Source organism: Sinocyclocheilus grahami, unplaced genomic scaffold (genome assembly GCF_001515645.1).
Source record: "Sinocyclocheilus grahami isolate Dianchi unplaced genomic scaffold, SAMN03320097.WGS_v1.1 scaffold377.1, whole genome shotgun sequence".
Classification (NCBI taxonomy): Eukaryota; Metazoa; Chordata; class Actinopteri; order Cypriniformes; family Cyprinidae; genus Sinocyclocheilus; species Sinocyclocheilus grahami.
In genome coordinates, this window is record NW_015505556.1 from 1,809,816 (window position 1) to 1,820,094 (window position 10,279).

At 36.1% G+C, this 10,279-nt stretch overlaps 1 protein-coding gene across 1 annotated transcript in view; it reads right to left on the reverse strand.

The window, feature by feature from the left end:
• Positions 1-7,811: 7,811 nt before the first annotated feature.
• Positions 7,812-10,279, reverse strand: part of LOC107549627 (uncharacterized) — a 6,135-nt gene continuing 3,667 nt past the window's right edge. The window contains exons 4-5 of the mRNA XM_016230777.1: positions 8,525-8,708; positions 7,812-7,967 (exon numbers count right to left, since the gene is read on the reverse strand). Coding sequence (XP_016086263.1) covers positions 7,815-7,967; positions 8,525-8,708 — 337 coding nt within the window. The 3' untranslated portion in view covers positions 7,812-7,814. The remainder of the gene's footprint in view (positions 7,968-8,524; positions 8,709-10,279) is intronic.

The following is a 10,279-nucleotide window of genomic DNA, read 5'->3' on the forward strand; positions in this document are numbered from 1 at the left end:
GCTTTTTTTTACATGGAAACACTTCATTATTTGACTCTTTGGTACATAAACACACTCTTGTATCAATACTCTGAAACTGTTTGATGGTACAGTCCATACAATTTGCTGAAAATGACTAGCCCTCAGGCCATCCAAGTTTGTTTCTTCATCAGATTTGGAGAAATCACTTGCTCATCAATGGATGTGAATGGGTGCCGTCAGAATGAGAGTCCAAACAGCTGATAAAAACATCACAGTAATTCACAGCACTCCAGTCCATCAGTTCACATCTGGAGAAGAGAAAAGCTGCATGATTGTAATAAACAAATCTTTCGTTAAGATGTTCCTTAACTAAACTGTTGTTTCCAACTAAAATACGAGTCCATAATCTATAATAGCGCTTCCTCTGGTGGAAAAGTCCATCTCCTGTTGTCTCTCACAAAATCCAGCCACATTTTTTATTAGAGCTGTTTTGGACTCTTTTGGCTTGTAAACGGTGCAGATTTCTCTCCTGATTCAGACAAGATTACTTTTTTTTTGGCCAGAAACAATAGTTTGTAGTTCAAAACATCTTAACGATGGATTTGTTTCTTACAAACACAGCTTTTCACTTCACAAGGCATTAACTGAGGGACTGGAGTGGTGTGGATTATTGTATATATGTTTTTATCAGCTGTTTGGACTCTCATTCTGACGGCACCCATTCACTTCCATTGTTGAGCAAGTGATGCAATGCTCCATTTCTCCAAATTTGATGAAGAAACAAACTCATCTACATCTTGGATAGTTTGAGGGTGAACACATTTTCAGCAAATACTCATTTTTGGGGTGAACAATTCCTTTTAGGGGTCAGACTTATTGTCATTCTGTCTTCTGGAAAATTAAGTTTGTGCCTGTGCCAACAATATTGAGACTGGCAGGAAAGCTGGAGTGATTTGGAGAAGTTTCTTGTTTTATGGAGCGTTCCCAACATCTCATTTTATTTCAGGTCACCTGTGCCGGTACTCTCATGGTTTGTGAACCCTGTATAAATAAATGTATTTTTTCTATTATGATATTCTGCTTTATGTGACAGTTTTTGGTGGAAAGGATTTCAGAAGCTTTTTAGGTTATCGCATTTCATACCAAGTCCGAGTTTGTCAAATGCACAACAATATTGTATGCACCAATGTTTTTTGTTGTTTGTTTTTATCAGAAGATGCAACTTGTGTCTATCAAAACATGTATGCCGTTTTTTCAAGTCTTCTGGATTTTGTTGATGGTTTGTGTGAGGAAAGGACTGAAATTCAATGCATTGTTTATCGTTCAAGGCAAAATCTTCCCATCCACAACATGAATGAAGCTTAAATTTGAGTCCGTTCCATCACATCAAATCTATCATGCGACACAAGTTATATGGACTACTTTTAGGGAAAAGATATGCAACTGTATGTGGGTCAAAGACGAAAAAGGGTTTACGCATTAAAACAATAAGTGTAATACTGCTTTAAATTGTTGTTGTTTTTCCCCCAAAAAATTACAAAGTTTTCTGTTTAATTTCATTGCAAATAAATAAATTTATATCATACATTTTCCCCCTGATTTACAGAAGAGACCCACTAAAATGTCATTCAATGTAACAATCTTCTCAGGCATATTTACAGCAAAAATCAAGACTAATTACTTTCACCCCAAATACTAATTAGTTGTAATTTTACATTTTTAAAGGATTTGCCACTATCCTAGGTTTTGCCCCATTTGTCAGTAAGATTTTTTACTAATTTAAAACACAATCAAATTGAATATGCTCCCTTATTCTTTTATATATTTTAATGTGCACAAGTCAGAATAAGCATGTTGTTTGAATTTTTACATAAATATTGTGTTACACTGAATGACAATGTAACATTATTTCAACCAAATTTTATTTTATCCTCCAAAAACTTATTTGAAACCTTAGAAGTAGACACTTTACTTACATTTAATGTGCTTTCTATGGACATAAAATCACTTTTGTACATTTCTTTTGATGCGGACATATTAACATCTTTGACCCATATATAACCATTCTGCATCATAAACTCTCAGGACTCCTGCTGAACTCCTGATGAATCTCATGGGGGGAAAAGCAGAGAGGATCCAGATTTTGAGGAAATCTGCCGCTATGGGCATCTGTTCTCCCGAATAATCCATCACAGCAGTTAAACAGGCGAGAAAGCTCACATTCACTCTGTCTGGCGTCATTAGCTCCTTCAGTTATTGTCCTGCACGGCTCTGGCTTTATGGACCTGCAGGAGAACAACAGAGACGTTGAGAATGAGACACTGGCAGGAAATCTGAGACAGGGAAACCAAGGTCAGGGAACAGATGGGAAAAACTGGCTCGTCGTCTTGGAGGATGGAAACAACGGCGCTTCCCAGATTTTAGGAAAGCACTTTTTCTGCCATATAAGCAAGTATTGTGTTTTTTTAACCCAGCGCTGGGTTATATTTAACCCAGCATTTTTTAGAGTGTAGTTCATGAACATGGAAATCATTCAGTCCCATGATATCAAACCAATTCTGTAGTGGGTTGCTGGCCAAGACAGATGGGGCTGGTTAAGTTAATTAGTTTTAATGAGGAGAGCAGTTGGCCAACTAGGTAAACCAGCAGAATACTAGCTTTCCTTGGTTTTAAGACCAGCATAATCCATTTTAAGTTCATTTTAGGCTATTTTTCATATCACTACTACAACTCGCAGGCAAGTTTTACTCCACAGAGGAGCAACTTCAGAGTAGAGCAAAACTAGAAAGATGGAGAAATTACTACTTTTATTCAGCAAGGATGCATTAAATTGATCAAAAGTAAAATGTTACAAAAAATTTCAAATAAATGCCATTCTTTTGCACTTTCTATTCTTCTGTGAATCCTGAAAAATAAAATGTATCACGGTTTCCACAGAAATATTCAGCAGCACAACTGTTTTCAGCATTGATAATAATCAGAAATGAGCAGCAAATCAGAATGATTTCTGAAGATCATGTGACACTGAAGACTGGAGTAATGATGCTGAAAATTCAGCTGCGCATCACAGAAATACATTACATTTTACAATATATTCACACAGAAAACAGCTATTTTAAAAGTTAATAATATTTCACGATTTGTACTGCAGTTTTTTATCAAATAAATGCAGCCTCGGTGAGCAGAAGAGACTTCTTTTAAAAAACTAAAAATATTCCTTTTTTTCATCACAGGAATAAATTACATATATCACATAACATACATATCACATAGGTAACAGCTATTACATCTTAAATGAAAGACTATTAAAAGATTTAAAAAGTGTAATGATATAATACAATATTACTGTTTGTCAATAGTTCATAGCAGATGTCTTATGTTTTTTCACGAGAAGAACAACACATATTTGGAATCTTTTGACTGAGTTTTCTGCCAATAGCAATTTTAATAAATGCTTTAAACAATCTCACATGCACTGTAAAAAAAATCTGTGACATTTAGGGTAAAATACCGGCAGCTGTGGTTGCCAGAACTTCACCATAAAAAATATGGTAGCAACATTTTAGGTTTTACAGACTTAACTTAAATTCACAATAAAATACAGTATTTCATTAACTGATGTAATGTTAATAAACCAACATATTGAAGCGCTAATATCTGTTTTGAACCATTGAAATGCACTGATAACCACCAAAAACTGGTGGTGATGAGAAAGTCACGTGATGAACCAAAGCTCATCACAAACAGCTTTTCTACGAGCTGAGGAGGACAATACTTTTATATAGAAGCTGCACATTCACACAAACACTAAACCCCATCACGGTGACACACGTGATACTGAAATAATGCAATAAACATTAATTTAACAACATTAGATGTAAGATTAAACCCTAATGTACACAACTAATAAGAAAAAACTAAGAAGAAATGTTATTTCAACAAAAAAACATCAAATATGAAGTGTCATGCAGGGAATTCTGGGAGTGTCAGTTTATGGTTTGTCACTGTAAATTATACAATGACTTTTTCTTTTTCACTTCTAAAAAACATATTTTTAACAGTATTTTACTGTAAAATTACATGAAATGTAATTACATATATTCACCGAATATACTATGGAAACTTACTGTTAACCAGTTAACAGGTTTTTACTGTAGCATTTTTACAGTATTTTACTGTTAAAATCACAATAATTTTTTACAGTGTGCCTCCTGGGCAATAAAACACAAGGCCAAACTTCAACAAACACTGCTATTATCTGGAATGTTATATGAATAATAGAGATGCATAACTATCCTGCATGACTGTTCTGTCATCGATCAATCCATACAAACCGTACGAACAGCACTATCTAGGTCTGTTCATCTTGACATGATTTCTGCTTTACTCCTCTTCCTTCTTCAGGCTTCAGCAGGCTGTGGGAGATTCAATTTGTTCAACAAACATGCTTGTGTTGCCATCCAGTGGATGATGGATGATGTACATTTGCACTAGTCTTAGTGAGGTATAGTGTACAATGAGGAAGAGGTTTTCAGCCATATCTCAAGATATGGATGTCTCAATTATGTGTCTTTTAAGTATAAAGTAAATATCCTCTGTTAAAAACGGACCTTAAATGAGTCTGCACCTTATTTTTAACGTAAGAGCGAGCGCGGTCATTTATGTGAGCGGCTTCCAGTCTCATTCACGTCAGTTATTTTAACTATACATAAGTCCATTACGTCGCTTTATATTGAAAACTAGTATTTGTTAGTATATTATTTTAATTCATATTCATAATCATATGCACACTGATTTGTAGCGTGAATAATTTTACCGTCACTGCACTTTATTCTTCTAGACACTTACAGTGGCTAATGGACCGGAAGTCGCACACATTTAAGGCAAAGCTTACTTCCACGTCGCAAAAATAAGGTGAAAAAAAATCTGAGCAACTCGGATCATATGATGAGAAAAGTTTTCAGATCATATTGTGATCTGGCTTTAATTGCAGATCCTGAGCAAGTTTGAGACATTATTGATCTTTTCTGAAACTCTAGAGGAGACTCGTGAGAGATTATTGGAGTCTCTTTCTCAGGAGAAACAATGAACTCTAAAGGTCCTTGCTGTTACGGGGCGAACGAGACATGAGACTTGCGGATGCATTTGCAAAGCTTTAATAGGAGAAAGAGACGTGGTCATAAAACTGAGACATGAGACTTGCGGATCCATTTGCAAAGCTTTAATAGGAGAAAGAGACGTCATAAAACAGGCATGGGTCAGACAATGGAAAACAGGTATATTGAGGGCAAGACAGAAGAGTAATCCAAAACGGGCGTGGTCGACAAGCGGCTAACAATATCCAGAGGGTTTGACATGAGGGGTTATCCAATAACACGAGCTAGAGTCCTGGTGAGGTGCAAACACAGTCCGAAACAGCAGGCAAAGGGTTAACTCAAGATAAACAGGCAAAAATCAGGTACCAGGAAATCAGAAAACACGGCGAGACTAGACTAAGACTAGAACTAACACAGGGAACAGGCTCTGTAAAGTAGCTATCACACGATGAGTGATAAGCGCTAAACAATACTCAGCAGTTTGAAAGGGGTCTGAGTGAGTGTTATATACACTGTAAAAAAAATCCGTAAAATTTACGGTAAAACAATGGCAGCTGTGGTTCATGGACAGGATTCGTGACACTTGCACACTGAGTCCGAAATTTTCGTATGCGTTTTTTCGTATTCGTCATCCTTTCTTATCAAAATGCTTGCTATGGATGCGAAAACGCAGAAAATCGAACCTGGGGCCTGATGTATAAACGTTGCGTACGCACATATCGGGATTTATAAAAAATAAACTAGGCGTAAATACAGTATGTGCGCAACGTACGGACACTCTAGAGTCTAGACCATGCGTACGCACTCTTTTACTGGAGGGAGCGAAATAAGGAAGCAAACAGAATGATTTTAAAGTCTGTTTTACATTTGACATACACGTTTAGATTAAATATGACACTCTGAATAATGAAATTAAGCACTAAAATTTCATGAAATTATTATCCAGAAATTACAAAATTTTTATATGAATTTAAACAGAAATATTTGCAGTGGATGTGCTTCTGTCGAACAATTTTCCTGTGTTATGCGATTTAATGATATGCACGTTTTATTTTCAAAATGTTTTGTTATTGGCGCACGATGAGTCAGACAGCTATTTATACTGCAAAAAAATAAGGCCTATCTCTTTCCATAAAAATATAGGCTATAAACATTCTAAATATTTATGCATAAATTGCATAAATTGAATGTCTCAAAACGCATTTATAGTCCGTATTTCCTAAAGTATTCCTACCCTTAACTGCATTAAACATGGTGTCACGTGGATGGAAATATGCATGGAAATGATATGCAGATGACGTTATGCATATTAAAACTAGGCGTTGTAAGCTCCATATATGGCTATTTGGGGGAGGAGACGGGGTGGAGATTCACGTACGCACAATCTTCCGCTGACTGGCTATTACGCATGGCTTTATAAATCTGAAAAATTTTGTATGTAGGCAAAATCTAGCTTTTGTGCGTACGCACACATTTAGGATGAACTCTACGTAAGGTTTTATACATGAGGTCCCGGGTCGTATTTATTTTTTAACGTGCAAAACTTTCGGACAAGTATTTCAGACTCAGTATGCAAAGACCTTCATTTGGGAAATATTTCAGATTGTCATTTGTGAAAATTAGGCTAAATTGATTTTTTTATAATTAATTTAGGCTACATCAGAACTTACATGGTTCATATATTTAAAACGAAATGGTTCATGTCATCTTCAAGTGTTGTCTTTTAGTCACAGTCAGTGCTTGAAGTGGACCTTTAGCCTTTAGAGTACCTGCACTTTTTTGTGCGTATCGGCGCTTCTGACATGTTGCCGGTACTCAGAGTAAAAGCATCAGTGTCTGGATGATTATATGATCCCATAATATGATTAGAAAGGACACTATATAAATCACACTAACCAGGCGGGATCACCTCTCATCTCGACCAATCACGTGATTGAATGCATATCAGGTGAGGCATGCAGAGTAGTAGAATAATGATAAATTATTGATTACTAATTTGAATCAGTACTTTATAACGAAAATAATATCTTAAAATGAAAAGAAGCTTCTTTTGCGATCACGTCATTTGAAACCGGTAAACTCCTGTGGAAGGTCCAAGGATCCAGTAAACGAATTCAAACAGTAAGTTCAAAACAGCGCTAATGCAGAGAAAACATGGCCGATTTCATCAGCGATTGCCAGTCAAATTATTCTTTTCAGCGTGTATTTGGTTTAAAAGCAAGAGTGTTTTATAATGAACGCTGATTACGCGGTGGTCAGAGGTTTAGCGATTCTGAATGGATCCGTATAGTAGTAAAGGCAGGCGATTTAGTGCTCTTTGGCGTCTCCCTGTGGTTCTGTTTGGTATCGCAGCATGACTTGTGCTAATTTGTATTGAAACTTTTATTTAATTATTGATTGATTGATTGTGGCACTATACATACATTGTATATTTATACACACTATACATACAGTGTGTATTTATTTATATAATATAAATAAATGAGGGGGGGGGGTGAGTACCGGCACTTCTTTTTTTCTACTTCAAGCACTGGTCACAGTGTGTTGTTAACTGTTTTTTAGTTCTTTAAAACATACTGCATTTACATTCTTCAGTCTCTGAATCCACAAACCCAGTGTTCCAGCATCTGGTGAATGGATGAACAAATGAACGTGGTTTTGAAAATTGTAGGAAGGCAAAGGATAAAAGGTCACCACATCACTTCAAGGGCTTCATTTAACCCAGGTGAGTAAGTTTATTTCACAGGTGTCTGGTGTTTAGTGTAACTCTGTTGTTCTTGTGGCTGGTTGTGGTGAGTGTTGGTGTGTTAAATCGTCTGTGGTTTCCCCGCTGTCATCTTCAACACCGCTGGATGAGCGCTGACTCTGTCCAGACGTCCCTCCAGAGAACTTCACACACTTTGTAGATTTCTGTGACAGAGAAAATTCACATTTATTACTAATGCAGAGACTTTAAAGTCGTGATGAAACAAAAGTAGCGACTGATCTTTTCTTCCGTATTGTGATACACGTAACAAAAAAAGTTGGGGCGGAGACTTGATTATATCTGCCGATTGTTGATTGGATGTTGAGGTGTGGGCGTGGCACTCAAACATGGAGGCGGGTCCGAGCTTTCAGTAGATTGTAAGAAAGGGGCGGAGTTAATGCAGACTAATTTCATTTAAAGATTGAGTTATGAGGTTTCAATTAAAATTATGAGGTAAAAAAAAACTATGAATCACACAATATCATGCATTTATATGTGATTTTTCAATTCATGCGCACTTTAAAAGTGATCACTTGGCATCATGTACTTATTTACATGTTGTTCCAAGCCCTATGACTTTCTTTCTTTCATGTAGCACAAAAGCAGATGTTTACAAGAGCCACGTATGTGAGTAAGTGATGACACAATTGACATTTTTAGAAGAATGAACCGTTTTAACCCTTATAGGTGTACCTTTTTAAAAAGTGAATTAGAATCAGACCTGTTTATTGCTCACTCCTCGTGGATAGCGTGCAATGTCGTCTCTCCTCCGCTCCACTTTTTCCCAGTCTTCTTCCCAGAGATCCCTCCTGTAGTCGGATTTCTGCGTCGTGATTCGCTTGTAGATCGCCTGGTTTTCATGAGTCACCTGAAGAAGCTCCTCCCTCCTTTTCTCAGCATTCAGACTGTAAAACAGGTTAACTAAAACTATTAAAAACATTCTATTTTCGTTACTTTAAATAAATGTTACCTGAATTTAAATATAGGCTATATGTGACCCTGTTACACAAAACCAGTCATAAGGGTCAATTTCTTGAAATTAGCAATGCATATTACTAATCAAAAATTAAGTTTTGATTTATTTACGGTAGGACATTTGCAAAATATCTTCATGGAACATGATCTTTACTTAATATCCTAATGATTTTTTGCCATAAAATAAATTTTTGCGATAATTTTGACCCAAACAATGTATTTTTGGCTATTGCTACAAATAAACCCCAGCGACTTAACACTGCTTTTGTGCTCCAGGGTCACATATATATATTCTCCGTTACCACAGCATTCATCATGGTGCTGTAATTTTAGTAATTAAGGCTAAAAAAAAAGCATAGCAACCATTGTTGCAGGCAAAACACACCCACTTTCTTTCACACAGAGGCTCAGTATTTACAAATGACATTGTTTTCACAATTGTCTGAGATTTCTCTCAATAGGAAGGAAATTATTACTGCATCTACAGCTTATTCATATCTCAATATTTCTGTGATTCTGAGAATCTTTCAAAGGCCAGTTTCTCACAGCCCTCCAAAAATGCCTACGTAGATCAGTCTATCTTCCTGCAAGCAGTCCTTTCATGCTGCACCTCTGCTGTTTGTCCAGATGGAGAGGAGTGGATGTTTATGACAGTTATCTTAGAACCAGACTGTTAGTCCACTCCCACACCATACACTCCTATATTTGGGCCCTTTGCTCCTGACTCACGACTCACCCTCCCTATAAAACTAGAACAATTGATCAAAAAGCCATATCGACTCTTTCTCCACCTCCCACCCACACTTAAGTTTTTTTTGATATAGCTGGCAATGTCACATGGCTGGCTGGCTGCGTGGGTGGAAGGGTGGATGTGGTGTAAGTATTTTGGGAAAATAAGTATTTTGCACATGTGCAAGCATTGATGATAGGCTTATTAATAAGGGTGTGAATATTTACTCTGGCAACAATTTATGATTATTTAGTAAATGATTGTACTAAAGCATCAAAAAATTATATTATTTTAGTGCAAGTCAAGTCACCTTTATTTATATAGCGCTTTTAACAATACAGATTGTGTCAAAGCAGCTTTACAGTATCAAATAGGCAAGTCATAATTATTATTAAAATCACGCTGAAGACAAAAATATGGATGGACAATCAAATGAGTGTTGACTGGAGGTTTTCATAAATGAAAATTGTAAATAACTGTATTTTAGATAAATACAATACATTGAGAATTGCTACTTAAAATGTTTTTGGGATGCTAGATCTATCTATCTATCTATCTATCTATCTATCTATCTATCTATCTATCTATCTATCTATCTATCTATCTATCTATCTATCTATCTATATATAAATCTATCATCCATCCATCCATCTATCATCTATCTATCTATCTACCTATCTATCTATCTATCTATCTATCTATCTATCTATCTATCTATCTATCTATCTATCTATCTATCTATCAATCAATCAATCAATCAATCAATCAATC